The sequence below is a fragment of the Lepeophtheirus salmonis genome, chromosome Z (genome assembly GCF_016086655.4).
Source record: "Lepeophtheirus salmonis chromosome Z, UVic_Lsal_1.4, whole genome shotgun sequence".
In the NCBI taxonomy this organism is placed as follows: Eukaryota; Metazoa; Arthropoda; class Copepoda; order Siphonostomatoida; family Caligidae; genus Lepeophtheirus; species Lepeophtheirus salmonis.
The window spans coordinates 7,345,065-7,367,806 of NC_092584.1; the positions used below are offsets into that span (position 1 = coordinate 7,345,065).

At 33.1% G+C, this 22,742-nt stretch overlaps 1 protein-coding gene across 2 annotated transcripts in view; it reads left to right on the forward strand.

Moving 5' to 3' along the window:
- Window positions 1-12,961, forward strand: part of LOC121130280 (uncharacterized) — a 286,433-nt gene extending 273,472 nt beyond the window's left edge. For both annotated transcript variants that reach the window (XM_071893687.1, XM_040726040.2), the window contains exons 5-10: window positions 3,385-3,787; window positions 3,845-4,155; window positions 4,222-4,310; window positions 7,115-7,307; window positions 8,850-9,034; window positions 12,255-12,961. In XM_071893687.1, the coding sequence (XP_071749788.1) occupies window positions 3,385-3,787; window positions 3,845-4,155; window positions 4,222-4,310; window positions 7,115-7,307; window positions 8,850-9,034; window positions 12,255-12,353 (1,280 nt within the window). In that variant the 3' untranslated portion in view covers window positions 12,354-12,961. The remainder of the gene's footprint in view (window positions 1-3,384; window positions 3,788-3,844; window positions 4,156-4,221; window positions 4,311-7,114; window positions 7,308-8,849; window positions 9,035-12,254) is intronic.
- Window positions 12,962-22,742: the final 9,781 nt, after the last annotated feature.

Here is a 22,742-nt window from a genome sequence, read left to right on the forward strand (position 1 = left end):
AATTTTAAACATCTACAAAACTAATTAACAATATCATTTCAACAAAATAAATAATATAAATAGATGTGTGTCAGAGCTTTCTTAATTATCAATATAGCCACCCTGATGGCTTCCAGGCGGCGGCAGAAGGCCTGCCACTCACTGCAAATGTAGTCCACTGTCATGGCGTCCAAGTACTGGCAGGAAGTAGCTTTGAGGGCCTCGGTGTTTGGAGACGGGAGTGTGCGCCTTCTCTCCACCATGTACCCAAATTGTTTAGTAAAGGGGATTATGATCTAGGCTTTAGGGTACCCAAAAGTGTTATACAAGAGTTCAAAAGAGTCTTGCAACGGAGGAGATGGGGTTCTTTCATTGCTGATGTTCAAAGGGATCTCTCCACCATTACAAAGCTCTTTCCACCTATTTTTTTGATAGGTGACTGGATATTCTGGTGTGATACACCGAGATCTATTGCATGGGTCTCACGGACTTGAGAGGATTAGCTTGAGCTGTTTTCTATATATCTAATGCGTCCAATTTGGTCTTTTTGACAGAGCTCTTCTTCCTCTACAACGTTTAGGACTTACTGACGGGTGTAGACACTGATCCTGGAGACGCCTAACTGTTTAGTGTGCACGAATGAATGGAAATTTGTCGATCACGTTCAAGTGTTTTGATCTCGAATTGTACTTAACCTAGAGAGGTTTCTTTTTTTTTTTTTTTTTTTTTTTTGTTACCAATTGTTTATGTTTGAATATATCGAAATATGATTTTTTTTTTCCATCACTGATCCTTCATTAATTATTAAATTAGTATGTGTTCAGATTTTAATGGGAAACCCGGCACATATGTATGAAGTAAAAAAAAATTGGTATCTTGATTTTTGTTTAACATATTTTTTATGTTGAGGCACCAAACATCTATATCAGTACTAAGTTTTTTTTCGTTACTTTCTATTTTTTACCTCAGGATAAATAGATATAGGGGGGAATCCAAAAGACTGTATTAAAAAACTTGTTCTATATATAATTTATTAATGTTATATTTTAGTACTGGGTAGACTTTATTTCTAAGATTAAATTATGTCAACTTTTATTTTCTTACAAAAACAGGGGAGGGGGGGCGGGAGTATATAATTATTCTAAAATATGTGTAATAAATGTTCCCCCATTACGCAAGTATTTTTGGCATTAAATAAAATAATGGATTGCAGACGATTGCAACAGTTAAAATAAATCGAGTTAGAAATTAAGAAATTTTATTTTAAAGAATACTTTTGAGGAATAAATAGTTGAGCTTATCAAGATGTTAAATTATTAACTTGCAATTTAGGACCATTAGATTCAATCAAATGTAGAGTATCGTGTCCGGAAAACTTCCCTGTAGAAAATTTCCAGTCAGGAAAATTGCCTGGGATAAAATTGCCCATTAATGAACAATAACACATTATAAGTTTGATTAATATTATTTATGACAAGTATCTAAACATATTTGTTTGTTCCATACCCCCCAGGGGGTATCTTCAAGCGTGAGTAATATTATTGCAATATATGAGTAGCAGGGCGGAATAAATAGCGTAGGGCCCCTTAAAATATGGTTGAATACTCTCCCCCTCGGATTGGCCAGTGTCTCGGGGGGTAATTCATGTAATATATCCAAAGAACCCCTCTAACACAATAAACTAGTTCAAAGCCCTCAGGTTGGCCTGGGTCGTAGGGTTAATGTGGAATGCTTAAAAATTAACGCCATAGCATACCATACATACTAAGAAACCTTCTAATATCAAAAATAGTTCTAAGCCCTGGGTTTTGCAGGCTACTGGAGAGTATTCCTAGATCCCTAGATATAGTTCTAAGCTCTTCAAGTATGAACAAATTACGGGATATAATCCTAACTAGCAATTTTCTCAAGGGAAATCTTCTACAGGCATTTTTCACCTCGGAAGTTTTTCTAGTACCGTATATTATATTTATAGATCTCTAAGTAGTATTAAAGAATGGAGAAATTAACTCAATTCGGTAGGGTACTACCCTCTTTTGGGTATGACATATGAATATACCTAGAGGCGTTTAAAAGTTGTCCTAGAAAAGCGGGTAGGTTTTTTTTTATTTTCCAAAGATGTGGTCATTGTTATTTAATTCTTGAAGAGAGAGAATATAAAAGTATTAAATAATCATTGGTGCTTGAAAAACAAAGAGTAGCACTGAGGATTTGTTACGGAGTTATACCGGTAAGTCCTTGTTGGACTCGAGATAGAATTGAGGATAGGCATCGGAGTAATTCCGACCTATATCATGGCTAGAAATGGAGTGGGATTTGTGTTTATTACCTTCCTCTCACAGTCACTTGCAGCTGATCTAACAAAACGTCGTGATAGCTAAGCTCCTCTCCTCTCAGACGTTTTTTTTTTTTTCAAACTGTCAGGATTACCACGTTCATTGACGGTTTATTTTTATATTAAAAAACAGCGGGACATATTATACAGATGGCTAAGTATACTTTTTTCTACTGAACTTCAAAAATTAAAGATGAAAAAAGCCATAAGCCCCGATGGCTGATTGTAAAAACCAATCATTTCATTAAAAATATTACAACATCTCCTGACAGATATCCCTTGGAGATATCCTTACATGATGATCCGTTTTAACAGAGCAGGGTTGTCATTCACTTTATAAAAATATAATTTTTTTTGTATAAATTTTACACTCACCGGGATTTCAACCCTTTTCATATGGCTAGTTAACTTCTTCTCAATGATTGAGTATTAACTTTGATAAATTTTATAAAAAAAAGTCTAATAATTCAAGTGATATAAGGCAAAGCAAAAGCAATAAATAACTCATTACATTTTTACCAAGAGTGTTGCAACTCCCCCTAGTCCCCCAGAATATTGCTCAAGTCTATTTTTGTTTATAAATATACATATGCCTCATGATATCGTTGTGGTGAAAGTATTTTGGAGCAAATAAAAAGAACTATTTATTATTCAAAGTCCATTATATAACAGGGAATAATATCAATTTAAAACAAATAAAAAATTGTAATCGGGTAGGAAATTTAGAAAATTAACAGTGAGTATTAATTACATCTATCCCCTTCCTCTATGAAAATTGAGCGGGACTGCCACTGTCCTTTGTTATAGGGATTAATGATCGCCAAAAGGTCATTACACTAGACATATTTAGTCTATTGTTTCTACACAGCGATACCTTAAAGCTGATTCATCTCTTTATCCAAGGTCCCCAAATATTGCAATATTAAGTATATCAGAGCTAATCAAGGATATTTCTTAAATCATTTTACTACAATTATGCTATACTACATTCAAAAACAAAATTATTTTTTTTAAATCCGAATTAAAACAAGTCACATTGGGAATAATTCATTTCTTTATTTTGTACGTAGTTGGAGCTCCACCTGCTGTTCCACCAAATTCAATTGTGCACAAGCCTCGTAAACTCTCCTCTTCCTCTCCTCGTTCAAAAAGTCCTCCTGCGAACAATCTCCTGAATGCCCGACAAAGCTTAGACCGTCGATCCTCCCATACAGGGATCCTCACCAGAAATAGTCCTTCCTCGTCCAGTGTCCAGTACCCAAGAAGATCCGTAATGAATACAACGATGGCAAACACTTTAATCGTTCCAAAGAGACGGAGTCGTGGCTCATCCCTACCAGGAAATATCATACTGGATCAAGAGGATATCTACAGATTGAGGAACTTCTCCATGGCGGGTAAAAAAGTGATAAACCGGGGAGATTCTTTAAAAACTGCAAAAAGTAACCACAGTATTAATTCAACTGGATCGAGGTAGGATAGGCCATGGGGTATGTTTATTCACCAATATATCTCTCTCTTTCTACTTAGCGTTGAATTACGAGGTAGTTCCCATCGCAGCAGCTCAGTCTCAGCAGATGACTACTCATCCACTGCTTCATCCCGTCGTCCGTCCAAAGGTTCAAGGAGATCTTCACACCGGTATACTGGCTATGGAGCAGAGGGTTCATCCTCTTCCGGTCAACAGACACAACCACCTCAAACTCAAGAAAATTCTCCTTCTGAGAATTCAAAATTGGCTGTATATAAGGTAGCAATGCTGGGAGCCTCTGGAGTTGGGAAATCCGCTCTTACCTCTCAATTCCTTTCATCGGATGATATGAACACCTATGACTCTGTTGGTAAGATAGTTCATTTACATAATATGTACAACTAATTAACAAAATTACTCCTTAAACTTTTTTTAGAGGATGACGTTCAAAAGACTGTCAGTCTCAGTGTGGATGGAAATGAATCCAAACTTGTATTTATAGATCACTCTAGCACAGATATGTCGGTAAGGACGTATTTATATTATGAAAGCAAATTTTGTCTGTATGTTTGGGTTATATACTTTCATTTTTTATTTTTTTTTAGTGTTGATTAAATATAAGCTCATTTTTCAAAACGAGCGTGTGTATCTATATCTTAGTCAGGTAGCGCTCTAGAGACTAAAGTACTGCCTGGCTCATAATTCCATATTTTTTTCTTCTCAAGCTGTTATCATTATTTTTTCCTTCTTAAGGAGAGAACATTTAAGTATGGAGTAACTACGTGTGAATTTGCTTAAAAAAACGAAGAGTAATACTGAGAATCTCTGGGGGAGAGGGAATCTTCTAAATAATTAAAATAAAGTTTGTCTTTTTGTCGTTGGGGCTTGGCTTTTTTTGGAAAAAAATCCAAAAAATTAAATTCATACTGAATTTATTCAGTACATATTTTATTTAAAAAAAGTAACAAAATAAGTCATATTGGAAAATAAAAGGGTTTTTGTTTTAGAATCTATTTTTAAAGTGTATCCTTATAAATTTATGTGCATAAATTATAAATAAAGCACAAGTACTTGAAAAAAGGGTTTGAGTTCAATGACTTCATTGTATGTATGTATTAGTTGTATTGTATGTATTAGGTTGCTCTGAAATGATTGAGACTCCCACAACTGCCTGGAGAGCTGATCTTTGTCAACTAACTTCATCACCCTCTGAACACGTCGTGTGAGTTCTTCATAGCTATTAAAATCGTAATCCCGGAGCAAGGGCTTCAGAAGAAACAGGACACACCCTGTATTAATATGTTGGACTCAAAAAAACTGTATCTCGTGGTCCTGGAAGAACTTGATCAGGACCCTACAACACTTTCCTCGATCATCCTTGTTGGCCAGAGAGAGAGAATAGGATACACACACGCTGATGAGGTTTTGTAAGCAAAAAGCATCAGTCAGGATTCTAAAAAAGCCCTGTGGGTGGTAGAAACAGCTTCGTAGATCTCTTTCGAATGCTCAATCTGGGTTTTTTCTTTATCAGGTCTTTGAGCTGGGCAATGTTGTTGGTTGTCGATATCTCCCGGGGACGTTCTGAGGATACATCTTTCTTGAGCTGAAAGGTGCCATCCCAGATCTCACCAGGCCACTGAAAGATAATTGGACAACTAGGGAAGGTATTAGAGTAAACGATAGTCAGGTCAGAGTGGATCTTGGAGACTGTTTTGCCCAGTTTTTATCGTATCAAAAAGTACGAGCGAAAATTGTGAGTCCCCCGTACAGGGACATGTGGTAGTTAGGTATTATCTATTTAGTCTCTGAATAGGTATGGAATGTTTTTCCACCATACACTCAAAAGAGAATATCGATGCTGGTAGAATTTTGAAGCTAACCCTTCTCCTTTTCCTTCCAACGAACCCGTCTCAATCATTTCGGAACAGGCTATAATACCTATTAGGAATTTGTACAAAAAGAATATGAGTTCTTGGATAAGTCTTTGAGTTTTGTTCAAAAACAATTATTTACAATCATAGGCTAACTCAATGTTCAACTCTGTAAATGACATTACCAAAACTAACTTTATACAAAGAAAAAACTATGAGAGTTACATTGTTTCTGATAATTTTTCCAAACTTTTTCCGTCTCTCAAATAATGTATATCCTTTTCTACGTTCAGAAATACTTTATACTTCTTTTTTCTTCATTTGAGTTGTTCTTCTCATTTTATGTCCTATTATACGAATAGCTTTCTTATCAACTCTCAACCTCAACTCTCAAAAGTGAGTAGAAAAATAGGGCAAAACAAATGGTAGTAAGCCTTCTCTATTTTTATTGTAAAAAACTGTTAATTATTATTTTGAGAATTGTTATTCATTATGTTATACATGCGGAGTCCGCAGAATTTTTTATTTTTTTTAATATATTTTGGAGTGTGGGGAGGGAATCTTGGTTTTTGGGATTTTTTGGAAAAAAATCCAAAAATTAAAATTCTGAAATAATGAAAATATTTCATATTTTGATATATTAAATCATTAGCAATTAGTGAGGAGAAAAAAAAGAAACCAGATCTCTCTAGCTTTTAAAGTTGGAGGGAAAGATGGCTCGGTCAAAAAGGCCAAACTGGGCCAGGAGCTATAAAACGAAGACAGCCCAGACCAATCGCCTCAAGTCTATGAGGATGCATGCAAGAGATCTAGGGGGTTCACTCCAAAAGTTCAGAGACCTATCAAAAAAGTGACCTTGAAAAGAACCTTGTAATGGTGGAGAGATCACTTTGGACACGAGCAAGTAAAGAACCCCATCTCCTCCGTTGAAAGACTCTTTTGAACTTTTGTGTGACACTTTTGCCCCCACCCTACAGCCCAGATGCTAAGCCCCTTGACTACTCCTTTTGAGTGCATGTCGGAGGGAAGGGCTACAGTGCCGCTATCCAAACAATGAGGCCTTCAAAATCACTGTCGTTTAGCACTGGGACCCCATGAGAGAGGACTACATCTGCAGCGGGTGCCAGGCATTTCGCCACTGCCTGGAAGCCATTGTAGCGACAAAGGGTGGCTACATTATTTGTTTTAAGAGAGCTCAGACAAACATCTATTTATAGTATTAATTTTGTTGAAGTTATATAGTTAATTAATAAATTATATTTTGTTTAAGCTAAAAATTCAAACAGTTCAGATTTTAATTGATCACTCGGAATATTCGGAGTTGTAAGAATTCCTAGTAGCTAAGTATGGTGAAAGAAGTAATTTAATTTGGAAATTCAGTGTTTTAAGCCAAACATACATCAATTTTTTTTCAAATTAATATATAATTTAAACTACATTTTATTCATTTATTTACAGGTTGAAAATCAAGTATCAACCTATGAGCCAGATGGATACATTGTGGTATATGCCATTGATGAATCTGAAAGTCTGAAACGAGCTGAAACCATCCTACATTATTTGAAGACAGAGGCAATTATAGAGCAACATGCAGTGATCCTAGTTGCAAACAAAACGGATTTGGTTCGATCACGTGTTGTTTCTACAAATTGTAAGTTTTGGTACATTCTAAACACCAATGTATTCGGGAATTCGATCCCTGAACCCTATGTATCTACATAACTATGAGATAGATGCGCAATAATTTATCACTTTTTAACACAAAACAATTTAACACAATTTGGGATTTAGTTTGTAATTTTGATAACAATTACCAATACAATCAAAAAATTTTATATTTTATAATGCAAAGTAATTGAGTTAGAGGTCAAATATATACTTTAAGCAAATAGTGAAATGACTTGATGACTAAACCCTTTACTTTGCATGATAAGGGCTCTAATGGCAAGGCAGTTTGTGGGAAAACAGATACGCCTTTTGAGAAGTAAATTGGCATTCCCTCTCTTATTCAATAATAATCTTTCTCAGCCGCTTTTAGTGCCCTGTAAGCCCCTCTTAGATTTGCCATAATGACAGTACATTCTAAATTGCTCCTGTAATGGATCAATGTAAAAAAATAGATATTATAATCTCCTTTTCTAAACCAAATAATAAGAATTAAATAATCCATATCGTAAGAGGCATACCCTTTACATTTTACACTCCGTCTTATTGTGGTCAAATTCGGCCATGCCTTATAATTTTGCAAGTACGCCATATTTTATCTTTCTATCAGAAAATTGGAGACGGTAAAAGGGGAAAGGAGACATTTAATCCTCGTCATCTTTTATGTATAAGGAAATAACTTTGCTTTGTCAAGCAAAGCAGCTCAAATTATATATTATTCATTGGAAGAGTTGGATCTCGACTCATTTGTTCATTATATCTGATCTCCTGAGGCAAATAACGAACAAATTAGATCAGATAGAACCATCATTTTTTTTTTATTATTTTAAAGCTACATTCAATCATTTATTATACGATTCGCCTATCTTGATGACCTGGTCCACATGGGGCCGGAACCTTTGAAAGACTCGGGTGACCTAATGTACATACAGCTTTTGTCATTGTACGGCCTTCTTCAGGTCCTCCACAGACTTGGTACAGGTCTCATAGTCGATCCTCTACCTGAAATTGAAATAAGATTGGCTCAGGTGCGGGTTTATTTCCCGCCAAAATTCAGACTCCAAAAGCGAGAAACTTTTGAAGCCAATTGTCTTGACTTTATTTGGCATATTGGTCTGGTGCACTGTCTTGTTGGAAGGTGTAATTTCTTCCTGTGGCTACTCCATCTATCCATGGAATGTAAATTAAAAGTGGTGCAACCCCAGAATCATTACAATGGTAAAGCTGGATCTTGATGTGGTCGCCTTGTCCTAATAAGGCTTCCGACCTAGTGTGCCCGATGTTATTAAGATAGGTGCATCTCATTATGAATAGCCAATTGTTGCTTTCAAATATATATTTTTTATTATTATTATTCTAACACATCTAGTTCACTCGTTCAAAGTCTTAAAATATTTTCCTTCTACATGAGGAATTGTACACTTCATTGTTATTTCATCATAATTATTTTGAATGTTGACAGCATCCCGTAGTATTATTAAAAACTTAATTTATAACTAACCCACTTATTTTATACACACATATATAGCTGGTAAAGCAGTGGCCATCAGGCATGGTTGTAAATACATCGAAACTTCTCCAGGAATCAACCACAATGTAGATGAACTCCTCGTTGGAATGCTGACACAGATTCAACTACGAATCAATCATCAAGCCAGTGCCAAGGAGCAGAAAAGCAACGGTGGATTTAAAATATTAGACCTCATGGAAAAAGTATGGAAGCTTCAAAATAATAAATCTAAATCCTGTGGAAACTTGCAAATATTATAAAAAAAAGAGTTTTCACAATTTTTTTTTTTTTTTTTTTTTTTTTTAAATATCAATAAAGTCATCACGTCTGATTTTACTTTAAACATAAATAAACACACACACACACATCTTAATTGTATCATTCTATAATTTTGCTATGATTAATTTTTTTTTTTTTTTTTTCAAAATTATTTATTATTCAATATATATTTATTTATTTTATTTCTAAAAGATATTTTTGCAAAATTATTGTTTATAATTTTATTTCAAAATTACCAATACATGACTGGCCTTCTATCTATCTATATATATCGTATATATACAAATAAATATTACTTACAATTATTGCTTAATATATATATTAATGAAATCATTTAATATGCATGACTATCTCTTTATTATTCAAGCATGTTCAAAAAGATTTTGTCTTTTCACAAAAAAAAATCCAAAAATGATTTAATTAATTATATAATATTTAACAGCACAAAACTCTCTTATTATATATATAAAATTACTAATATTTAACTATAACTAATCATAGACTATTCAAATTAGACTTAGATTTTGCAAAAAAACAACCATACGTCTTAATATTTGCATAAGAGCATATTACATAATTATTAACTCTAGTTAACATCTCTGATAAAAATAAAAACTACTCCAAATAATTTGAAGAGGATGATCATTGGCGAAAGGATATAAATATGTTATTTACTAATGAATTTTTATTATAGATATTCATTTTTTTTTTTTTTTTTTTTTTGCTTGTGTGCTAATAGTAGTTGCTTCCGTTTTCGTTCATCATGTGCAAACGACGTCGGATATCTCAAATCTCTAACAATGAGCCTGTCTCTTTCTGTGTTGTATTACTAAAAATAAATTTAGTCATTTGGGAGGAGACAAATTACTTAGATATAAATCGAATCGATTATTTTCAAAAGTTGACTATATTTTTATTTATTTGATTGATAGCAAAACTATTAGCCTTTTTTCATTTGCACATAAATAAAGAGTGAGAGAACTTGCAATCTCATGACTAACTTACTAAAAACGTGATTTTTAAAGAGTCAAGAACAGACAACTAAAAAACAAATTTTAGCTATAAATATTTATTCAGTATCCTTTTTCATTAACATTAAGACCCTGTATACTCCGGGGAAGAGATCGGCAGAAGTTTTGATTTAAAAAAAATTAACCTATAGAATAGTTATCATAGCACTTTTTGCTCTATAAGATTGGATTTACCCCTAAAAATCTCATTCAGAGCAATGAAATTCATTCATTAATGAAATTAATTTATACAATGATTGCACATTTGTTGAGAAATTTTGCTCCATAGTTATTTATTCATAAATTATTTTGTAGACTTTGTATTTTATTAGCAATGAAAAGCAATGGTAAAATTTGCATTGTATACCTTCCCGGAGTTGTTTAATGTTGATGTACTGCCAAATATAATTTTTTTTCCTTGAAAATAAACTTAATGTGGCTATGACGTAAAAAAAATTTTTTTTTAGTTCTTTCATATCTTGAACAAAATTGGTGGTTCCTTAGAAATTTGAGTTATCTGACTTGTACTGAGTATATCTCTTTTTTTTTTAGCTTTAATTTTGCGTTAACTTATTGCTTAATATTTCGAAAATTTGAACATATATACATATTTATTATTTCAAAACAAGTTGCTTTTACGGGTAAAAAAACACGAAAATTTACAAAATGGCCGACATCAACAATGATTTCGTCAGGTGAAAAGGCTTTTTATATTTCTTTCTCCACGGTGCAACCTTTCAAAATTGACGGCAATTGAGCTAAAACCTTACATTTCTTAATCTTTATCAAAGGGGACATTTTAAAGCCTACGTTAATGAACTGGGATTTCTTATACCCCAAATTACATTTTATCACCGTCCAACCCTTTTTAATATATTCTTGAAACCTCTAAGTCAGAAACAAGAGGAATTTAATTTTGTTGCTGTTGTGATAATGGCTTATCTTATAACTATTTTGAATACAGAATGGATTAATTAATTTTTCAAAATGTTACAAACTGAAATAATGTCATTTTGAGTCTACAGGGTGGGGATCATAAATCCGGAAATTTAAGGAGTATGTATTTTAGAAATTTATTTCTCTCAAATAATTAAGGAATTTACAAATACTCTGTTCTTTCATGACGGCCTTTATATTGAAGTCAATTATACAAACCAACCACCCCACGCTTCAACCACAACTTCCTACCTGGCCCTGAGCTTGGCACAGCCCTTAATGAGAAACTCATTATTCATGGATTTGTCATTGCCCTCTTCTCGGCTTTCTTGAAAGAGTTGGTACGACTTGTAAACATTTATTTTTATTCAGAATAATTTTACCGTATGCCACATTCAACAATCAAAGGTTTTGGAGCACTTGATTTCATTTTTGACACAAAATTTTATGCAAATTCTTCGAGCCATATTTTTTCAATAGCAAAAAATCGCCAAACACACAAAATACTTTCCCCCATTATGTCTCCCACAATCAAACTAAACATATTAAATAGCTTTAAACAATAAATACATGTTCGAATGTACTAACATAAAAAAATAAAAAATCTAGTATACGCAATATATAGGTTGAGCGCAAAATTATAAAAGTGACCTTACTTTTTTTGAAAACACTTTGTATATGGAGATACTTTTGTCCTTGGGCGTGCAAACTACTACAGAGGCACACAATAATGGTCTCTCGTATTCAACAGACATCAAGCAAGAATTTTGTATTTTACATATATAGTTTTGTGTGAGCTGAATTTGATGTGTACACTTTCATAAACATATATCTCAGAGTTGTCAAGATATTGAGGTCTAAAGTAATTTCGGATTTAAAATCCCCACCTATTGCGTTGACTGTGTAATCAAAATTATTTATTTTATTTTTCTGGTATCCCTTTACCCCAGTTCATTAACTTTGTAAAAATAAAAAAGGATGATCACTAACGGAGGGATAAGGAAATGTTCTCCCAATATTTCGGGATCTTAAGCAAACTTAAAAACTGCTTTAAAAAACACTTATTCAAATTATCTTTAACGATATATTAATTGATTGATTTTTTTTTTGTCTGTCTTTCATTAATTTTCAAAAAGGAATGGACTCATTTTCCCGCCTGATGTGTATTTTTTTTCTTTTATTTTTTACCTCTTTTTAGATGCGAAATTGGACAGAGTCCCTATTTTCCTGGATAATACCTAATTCTAGAGGATCTGAAGGAGATTTAGTAAACAACGTAGATATTAATTTATTTTGAGAAAATTAACATATAAAGTAGCTCACAGAAAAATGTTAAAGACCTTCAATGGTGTGACGTGTCGAAGAAAAAGTTCCTATGTGGTTAGAAAAAAAAAATAGAGATAATTTTTTGTCTATTTTTAATTTTTTTTGTTATTGTTGTGTTGTGTTTTTTTTATTTATTTCCCTTAAAATATTGGTTTTTGAACCAACATATTATATATATATATATACTAGTGTTGCAATTAAATCCAGAAATCCCGGACTGTTATAACTTATTTTATAGACCAAACGAGTTCTGCTTCTAAAAAGTGATGTGTGTTTCTTTTCATACTCAATGCATGTATGAGTTGAGTATATTGACATCACATTATGACGTGTAATGAATCATGGAAGAATCACACATAATTTTTATTCCCACATTAGGGGAATATAAATGGAGTGATAGGTTGAACAAAGGAACAAAAGTCATGTTTTACTCAACTTCTTCAAGAGGGGAAATAATAATAGAAAAACAAAGGTAGATGCATGTGTGTCTAGAATTCTATTAGATTGGGATGTATCATGATTTATGTAATGTTGTTACCTTTCATATATGACGCAACCTTTCTTCAAAAAAAAAAAAAATAGAGACAAAGTCTCAAAAGTAGTAGTTGACGAATAATTAATGGGAATTGTTTATAATTTAAAAAGAACTCATTCTATTTCAACCAATCAACGTTCAAAACATCGATAGGTTACAACAGAATACACTTTATGTTTTTGTGTAAGGAAAGCAACGACTTTATGAATGAGTTATGATACATTACGATTTATTATTGTAGATGGTGCCATAAGTATGTTGATTATGCGGCATCCTGACTCGGCCCATTTGTTTTTGAAACCTTTTCTTTCTGCTCAATGAAAACTGTAAAATCATGAGGCTCCTAGCTGCCCCTATCAAGTTTTGACGTGTCCGACGTACTGTTCTTAAAGACAAGCTCAGTTTGGATCCCCTGATTAAAAAAAGTTGACTCACATCGTTTCCATGATCTAACACAAAAGGATCTGGAAGAATACTTCAAGAACTGTATTTGATGATGAGCGTACATCAATTTGAGGATGTCATACGAAGTGTGACTCATTTCGCATTGTGATCCAATCAATAAGTCTGAGACAAATTAATTAAGGACTTGAGAACACTCAAATATTTATACACTGTCTGTAGCCTTCCTCCAAATGAAGGAATTTTTGTTTTCTTAATTGAAAATGTTCTTGTCAATCGGGCAAATTATACTACCAAGCAGCAAAATAATTATTTTTTTGTATATGGCTATGAATTTTTGAAGTTTTTATCCAAAAATGATATATCTGAAATTTAACTTTGGAAATTTGATTACATGAATTTTAATTTTTTGTGAAAAGCTGTGAATTTTAGGGAAAAATTTCCAAAAATTTAATATTTGAAATTTAAAAAAACAAAATTAATTTTCTGTGAATAGAGAAAGGTTTTTGAAATTTTTTGTGAATAGATATGAATTTTGGGGAAAAAAAATATAATCCTTCCATTAATAAATTGACCATCCATGGAAACCCCAATAATTGCATTTTCCTCGCCATTTTTTTGTTGCAATTTCTAAGTAAGATAAATATAAAGTAGGAAGAATAGACCGGTTCGGTCTTTAAACAACGTTTCAACACTAGTATGTACAAGTAGTAAATTTGGGTATTGAAGAGCTGCTTCTGTACACAAAAAATGATTCTAAAAAATAAGAAAAAATATCATTCTAATGAATAAACGCTCAACAAACTAATTAATTACATGATCTTCATTATTGTCAATATATTCATTTATTAATTAATTTATTATTATTTTTTTTTTACATATTGATATAATTATTGAGGTACAGGGTTCTTAAAAACCAAGGGCGTCCGCAAGATTATGTAAATATATATTTGTTTATAGAAATTTACATTAAATTTTAACATTAAAAATATTTCAAATATTATAATTTCTTACAAAAAATTAAACTTTTAGAACAAAATTTCAAAAATCCACATTTTTTTCTCAAAAAATTTCAAATATGAAACATTTTGCATACAAATTTCAAAAATCCAAAGCAATTCATAGAAAATAAAATTATTATTTTTCACATATCAAATTTTTTGAAAAAAAAAAAAATCAAATATAAAATTTTCTGGTAAAAAACGAAATTCTTTAATTTGGAGGGGGCTACAGATCCCCTCCAAACCCTGCGGACGCCCCTGAAAACAAATGTATATAAAATGAATTCATAGATGAAATTGAAGTTAAATTATTTTTTGTTTACCATCTACAACGTAGACAGGGGTTAATATTTATGTACTTATTTATAAAATATTGAGTTCATTATTCCTCAATATGTGGTTCAAAGTCTAAATTTGAAAGTCAGATATTTTTTTGCAATTTGTTTCTTAGAAAGTGGAAAAGAGAGATCAAAATATAACATTCCCCAGAACAAATCTTTGTATTTGGATTGTGTATAAATATTTAATTATGTCAAAATATATATAACCTTTTAATATCATTATCTTGATCATTTATTTAAGCGTTCAGTATCAGAGTGCCAGCACGACTTTTAGAGTGGAGACCTAATCGTGGTTATCATCCAATCTTTCATACACAAAAGAAACCGGGAAAAGCCAAAAATCAGTTGGTATTTAGCCAATGGAGAATGAGTTTTATTTAATTATATATTGGGCGTCTGCAGGGGATGGGCTGGAGGTCTGTAGATCTGGTGGAGAGGGAGGAGGGGAGCTAAAGACCTCCAGCCAACCTCCCTGAAAAAAAAATAAGTGCATTTTTGCTTTTTGTTAGCAAATTTAGTACTCGTAAAATATATATTTTCAATTTTTTTTTTACAAATTGTTTTCCAAAAATTTTAAATGTAAGAACTCTTTAGTATGTTATTAATAACAGACATACCTGCCATTGTCCGGTGTTGTTAGGCATCCGGCAAAACACAAATTTTGCTCTGATAATATAGACAATAACTCCACAACAAATTCTTGGTGTTGTTTCCCGTTTTTCATTGTCTATTTATGGAAAGTATAATAAAAAGAAATCCTTTATTTTTCCAATATAGAGTGCAACAGGGAAATTTTCCGCCATCAAGAAGCAAAACAAAACCTTAATAACTTTTTATCAGAAAAGTATAATTAAAAATTGATAAGGAAAAACTTTTACCAATCAATCTTGACAAGAACTATTCAATATGTCTGCCTGCAGCCTCTATCACAGCCTCCACACGAGATTCGAACTGGGTGCAGGTTGCCACAAAATATTTGGCGGACATATTGGTCCATTGCTTCTTGATACTAGCCTTGAGCTTCTACATATTTATGTGTGATGTCTTCCCAACCTTCTTCTCTAAGAAAGTTTAAGTAAGAGTTTCTCTTCCTTTCCTTCTCATCTCAAATTTCTTTGTTACGCTGACGGCTTGGCCATGATTTTTACAGGTAGACCACTGCGAACAATAAAACCCCTGAAGAGAACTCTGTTGTTATTAGATAATTTTTCGAACCCCTCTGCCCTCCAAATTAACAATAATTTTCCTTAGAGGTATTTTAGCCTTTGTATTGGTTTTAATATTTTGTTGACCGGATTTTATAGCGTTCTGTTACTATATTTCCTTCTTTTTTTTTTTAGACATTCCACTTTAAGTTTCTGTGACTCTAGTAAAAAATGTACTTATTTTGCTGTGCAACTCTTGTTAAGCATTCATATTTTCGTTGTATGTGATGCCTTGAATTTAAAATTTGAAATATAGATACGTTTACTGGCCAAGAAAAAAAAATCAACAATAGAATTTCAACAAAATTAATAATATAAATAGATGTAGGTCTGAGCTCTCTTCAACATTAATGCAGTCGCCCTTAGCGGTAATGATGGCTTCCAGGTGGCGGAGGAAGTCTTAGCACCCACTGCATATGTAGTCCCCTCACATGTCGTCCCAGTACTGGTTAACTGTGGCTTTGAAGACCTCGGTGTTTGGCTGAAGGAAGGGTGTTGGAATCATGTCTGTATTTTAAAAAAAGTCCAAAAAGAGTTAAAAAAAACTCCTAATACTAATTTAAAAGAGTTTTTGCAACGGAGGAGATGGGTTTCTTTCGTTAGCATTAATAAAGTTGTGTAAAATATGACCTCCCAGTATGTAAAAAAAAAAAAAAATATTGTGCTAACAACTGACAATTTGAAGAATTTCTATGAAGAAAGCAGCTTACGATGTTTTATAGGATTTGTGAGATAAAGTAAAGAAACACAAATCCTACTTCGTTTATATAGGCTGAAATTATCCTATGTCGATCCTCAATTTTCTCTAATTCCAGCAAGGACTTAAACCAATACTTTCGGGGTTTAGTTTTTGTTTTTTTTGTTAACAAACGGGCTTTTTATATTATTTAAATACAAGTAACTCTTCTTTTTTAATCAGCACACGCACTAGTCCTTACTTAATTTTGTAGATGTTCTCTATTCAAGAATTAAAAAATGATAATAACATCTTTGGCAAAATAAAAAATACTCTTTAGATTACCAATTAGAATCAAACTCGCTCGCTCAAAAATACTTAGGATTTACAACCATAGGAATAATTAATAAGAACATGTTATTTATTAGTATCTTGTAGGATACCAGCATTTAAATACTATTTTATGTATATATAGTCTATGCTTGCAAGCCTTTCTACAATTTGAACATCCCTAACGATTAAGCAGTCAAAAAACGTAGTTTTACCCTAAAAAAAATAGGGTTCTTGACTTAAATGGGTCATATAAATATTTATGTTTTATGTATATATTTTGGAAAACAATGCTCGGGAGGACTTAAGATTAATTAATCATCCTTGAAGTTATTTTGTTGCTATCTATATATGGAAAAGGATTTAATTGTACATAATTGTCCTTATATATATCAAAAGAAATTTATAAACCCTTTATATCCGTCTTATAACTCACATAAGAAAAACTTTTTGTTCCCCCCCCTTCCCCCCAAGAGATAAGATTATGCTCGCATTTGTAGTATTCCTCTTTATCATACTGTAACTGCGCGATATAATCCAAGGTTAGTGATGAAAATCAGGTGTATTTTGGACGTCTTAATACAAAGGAAGCTGAAAATCAACATGGACAATTTCTGAAGAATGTAGATGAGGAGAGCAGTTAAGCTGCCCTGACGTTTCATAAAATTTGCGGAAAGCAGTTGTAACCAGGATGGAGGGGGGATAGGGGAGAATTACAACGACTTCGATCCTCAATTGTACTCCAGCAATTTACATGCTGAAAAACTCGCTGTCAAAGGTGTTTTATAGCATATTAAAAGGGTCCTTGTTGCTTAGAAGCGCGCAACTGAAGTGGATTTTAAACTGTCACTTCCCCTGACACAGCCTGAGGGTTGAGTGTATTTTATGATATTTTTATGGTTTCTTGATACTCAGGGAAACGGCTGAAGAATTTAGCCTACCTTAATGTCCAACAGCTGATCTAAACAACCTGTTGCCCAGGCTGTATTATAGCATATTAGAAGAGGTATTTGATGCTTAAAAACGCGGCAGTGGTTTGATTTTAAACTGCTTGGGGTCCAGGACTTCACTTATACCATCTGTGATCCTGATATATTAAATGGGTCTTTCAAAGCAAGCTTAGTCATCATTCAACTGTTTTATCGCACGAATATAATATAAATTGCGACGAAATGGCACACGAGAATAAAGTTATCAATTCTACTTTGAGTCCAAGAAGGATTTACGATTATAACTCTGCAACAGCCCCTTAATTATTATTTTATGAGCTCGAATAAATGTTCAATCAAGTTTGGAATACAATTGAATGTTATTGAAGAGGAATTCACTTCTCAGGAATTAAAAACTAATCACAACAGCTCCGAATAAGAAAATTTACTCTTCAGATTGCCAACTTCAAAAAAAAAAACGGGCGACTTGTGAGTGGACTTTTTACCGAAACCATTTTTGTCAAAGGACAATTTGCCGAATGAAATTTGACTAAGAACAATTTGCCAAAGGACAATTTGGTTGCCAGACATTACACCGAAGGACTATTTGGTAAAAATTATCACTACTCAACTGTCCTAAAAACCGATTAGTGCGTCTTTCAGACGGAAATATCTTTTTATTTTCTCCACTCCTAGCTAGGATTGAAAAAAATGATTTAATGAGAGCTAGAACTTAGTTCTAACCAGACACCTACTACTTTCAACTTCAGCTATTTCGTCTCTTTGAAAGTGAACATGATAAAACTTCAACATCTGAAATGACGTAATGAGTAACTACGTCACTTCAGCTATTGTAGTTACCATAAAATATTGATAGAACCGATTTTATGACGGACAAAGTTAATCAGGACTGGACTGACAGGACTTCAGTCTTTTTAGTTTTATTTTAAACGATTAGCATCACTAAAGATAGTACACTATATAGTGACGCAAAGTTTTTCCCTCCCCTTGGCCATTATAATTAGAAATATGTTCCTCCTTCAACCATAATGAGGATAACTCGCTAATCCTCTTCCTAATTCCCCTTTTTCATGCGTATTCAATATACATTCTCCCTTTTTCCGTTTGTTCATAATTACGAATTATTTTCGGAGTTGAAGCCTTTTTCAGCCATTTTATGGTTCATTTTCAAATTGACAACACCAGCTGTGGACTTCGCTGGTGATTTTCTGACGCCTTAGGCATGAAGACTCTCCAGCAAAAGGAAAAGGTAACTATCCAGTACTCAGGGCTATGATGTTGAAAGAGAAGACTTTTAAATCCCAAATAAAAATAAAATATCTCACCTCTTTGAGTCTAACTGAATCTGATGAAAATTTGTGCTAGGAGATGGACAAAATACATCTTCTATAACCAATGGGTTGCTATGATCTCATAGAACTCAAAAACTGGCCTATCAGTACTGAATTGGTATAATTAAGAGAATAATGTCTCCAAAGAGTTGGGGAGGTCTAGGAATTATAAGTTTCTTTTGAGTCTTATGGAAAGATTTGTTAACCGAGTGGTTGGTGAAATACTTTAAAAAAAAAAAATTTATGGAACCACTCTGTCATAGATAACATCCTAAATGAAGAGAACTGTCATCAATACATAAACTTATTGCTACTACAAAAGAAACGTTCCAATTGCTTCAATTATCTTGTGGCTTAAATACACCTTAAGCTCATACATTTACAGAAGTGAATCCTTCGCTTCTGAGAAATGGTGGTGAAGTTCTTGGAGACTTGGAGGGATTGCATCACAATCCTTTGGCTACGCTGAATTTTAAAAGGCTTACGTGGTTACAGAGTAAAAATCATTTTAGACTACATTGTTTAAATGATATCTCATTTAGGAGTCAGGTAAAAACAATGAGTGTTAAATAGATTCGAAGATTATAATTGCAGTCGTCATTGGATGTGGTAAAGTCGGTATTATATTGCAGGAGCTTTGATGTCTCTGCTCCTCCGGATTGTATGACGTAAGTCATCTCCTTACTCCACCTGAGAAATAGTTCCCGTATTGAGTAGTGACAGGAATACTTGAGGTATCAGGATATCTATCAGATAACCCTAATTGCTATTTCCCGCAATTCAGAAAGAGAGACAGCTTCAACCCTTCTATGGGTCTATGTGAATGCCCAGTTTTAAAACTTGTTTACTCTACTCTTTGAGAGATGGTAAAGGAACACTTCAGAGACTGAGTGAAATTCAATTATGCATTTACTCCATGCAAGCATCCAGTTCCAAGCTTGGCGGTGGCGTGATAAATATTTTAAGAAACTATATTATCATTTTAAATGCAATTAAGCTTAGGTCTTGAAGATTTAAATGAAAGTTTCTTTGCGTTTTAAATATTTTTTATTACTCAGTTGTATCATTCTCTAATATGTTTCCAGTTTTGCTAAATCTTTTAAATAAATTCTGGTTATGAAAAAAAAACCATTTATTTTATGTTTAAAGTATATATCTCTCTCTATTTTTGAAATAAATAATCTTTGCATTTTTATCAGGTGAATATGAAAATAATAACACTAATATTATATTGAAGTAGATAAACAAAACACATAAGTATGTAGTTTGAATGTAGTCAATCATGACTGTGGTAGTAGATCATTTTTAGGCCAAATGGTTCCTCACTCAATTGTCATTTGGAAAAAATGTTTTCAGTCAAAACTCCACTCACGATTATTTTTTATAAGGCTATTTTTTTTTTTTTTTTTTTTAGAGTTGGCTATCTGAAGAGTACACTTTATTTTTCTTATCCTGAGCTGTTGTCATTAGAATTTAATTCCTGATGAGTAAACTTCCTTTTCAATTAGGCTCAATTATATCAAAACATGATTGTTTATTTGTATATGCTCATAAAAGATAGGTAAGATAAGGTAAAACTGAGGACTTGTTGGAGAATTATAATTGTAACTCTTTCTTGGACTTAGAGTAGAATTGAGAACTTTATTATTGTGTTCAATTTATATTATATTCGTACGATAAAACTATTGAATGATGAATAACATTACTTTGAAAGACCCATTTAATATCCCCGGCCCATAGATGGTATATGTGAAGCCCTGACCCCACGCAGTTTAAACTTCACTACCACCGCGTGTTTAACCATCAAATGTCCCTTCTAATATACTACAATACACCCAGATTAACAGGTTGTGTTGATGAGCTGCTGGACCTTAAGGAAGGTTAAATTCTTCAGCTATTCCCCTGAGCATCAAGGAATATCATAAAATACAACACAACCTACTACAGGTGTGCCAAAAGACAGTTTAAAAACAACTGCCGCCGCGTTTCATCAAGAAACTCCTGCTATTATCACAAAATACAACCCAACCCTCAGGTTGTACAGGTGTGCCAAAAGACAGTTTAAAATTCACCACCAACACAAAGGATCCCTTCTAATATGTTAAAAAACACCCTGGCCAACAGGCTGTCCAGGTGAATTGCTATTCCCCAATTCAAGTTAAATTTCTCCACCCCTGCTTCCCTGAGCTTCAAAAATCCTCCTAATATCCCAAAACGTGTTTCATATACCCATGTGTAACAAAGTACACGTCATTTCTGACATCTGTGATATTAAATATAACTCCAGAGGACATAAGTACTTTTCTACCTAATCATTTTATTAAATAGTGATATAAGAGCCTCTTAGCTCTTTTTGAAGACCTTGGATGACTTTTGACTCTCTGGATCTCTCCTTTCCTTCCTTGGAAAGTTATCAAGGGATTAAAGAATTAAGAAGTTTTCAGGTGTTCCTTTGTCTTTTATTTACTCATTCTAATAAAATATATATATATATTTCTTAAGTGATATCAGGGATGGAATAGGTAATCTTCCAAAACGTCGTGTGAATCGGTGTCATAGTGATAAAATACTTATACTAGTCGGAATTGATCACCCAAGTGACTACATAAAAAGTAATCGTATTTGGATAAATAATAGTCATACTAAGAATCCTGATGCAATGATCTATACGGACGGGTCTAACGACGAAGACGGAAACCCCGGGGCTGGATGGGGCAACGACACAGGTGATGCATCAATTTGTGATTCAATTGCTTCATTGAATAAAGAGGCTTCTGTGTTTTAAGAAGAGATTTTCGCCATAACACAAGGTGTAGAAGCTCTTCTCAAATGCAAAAAAACACTGAACAAGGTAATAATCAGATAAGACTCTCAATCAGCAATTGCTGCAATCTTTAATCCACTTATTACTAGTAAAGAAGTTTTAAAATGTAAAGAAACCATCATCAAAGGAATGAGTGAGAAAAATATACATCTAGAATGTTGTAAAGGACATTCTGATATTACAGGAAATGAATTTGCAGACCATCTTGCGAAGAAGGTTACTGAGAGCCAAAACAAGTTTACTCTAGGGACGCCTCCAAGCTAAATAAAGGAAGTAATTCATAACTTTTTCTTTCAATATTGGTGTGACCGATATAAAAAAGATCAAGGTATGAAACATACACATACTATGCTTAATAAGCCGAAGTCGAAATGTATCAAGCTTGGAAGAGAAAAATTGAGAGTCATTGTACAAGCCTACACTGAACATGGCCGTTTTGTAGCCCACCTAAGCAAGTGGAAGGACACAATCTCAACGTGTAATGTATGTATGGAAGAATTGAAAGGTACAGATCATCTCATCAATAGATGCCCCGACCTATCTTATAAGAAACATCATGCAATTAATGAGGAAAACGAAGACTACTGTATTTTAAAATTTATGAAATGTACAAAAATAAAAAATATTATTGAAGAAAATTTTAATGTAAACTAGGTTTTAGAATCGGCTGTAGTAGCACAAATACCCCGTTTTGTGGTCGTGCTTGTTGCCTTATATTTCTACAATTTTATTTTATGTAGCTATGACAAGCAGTAATAAATATTT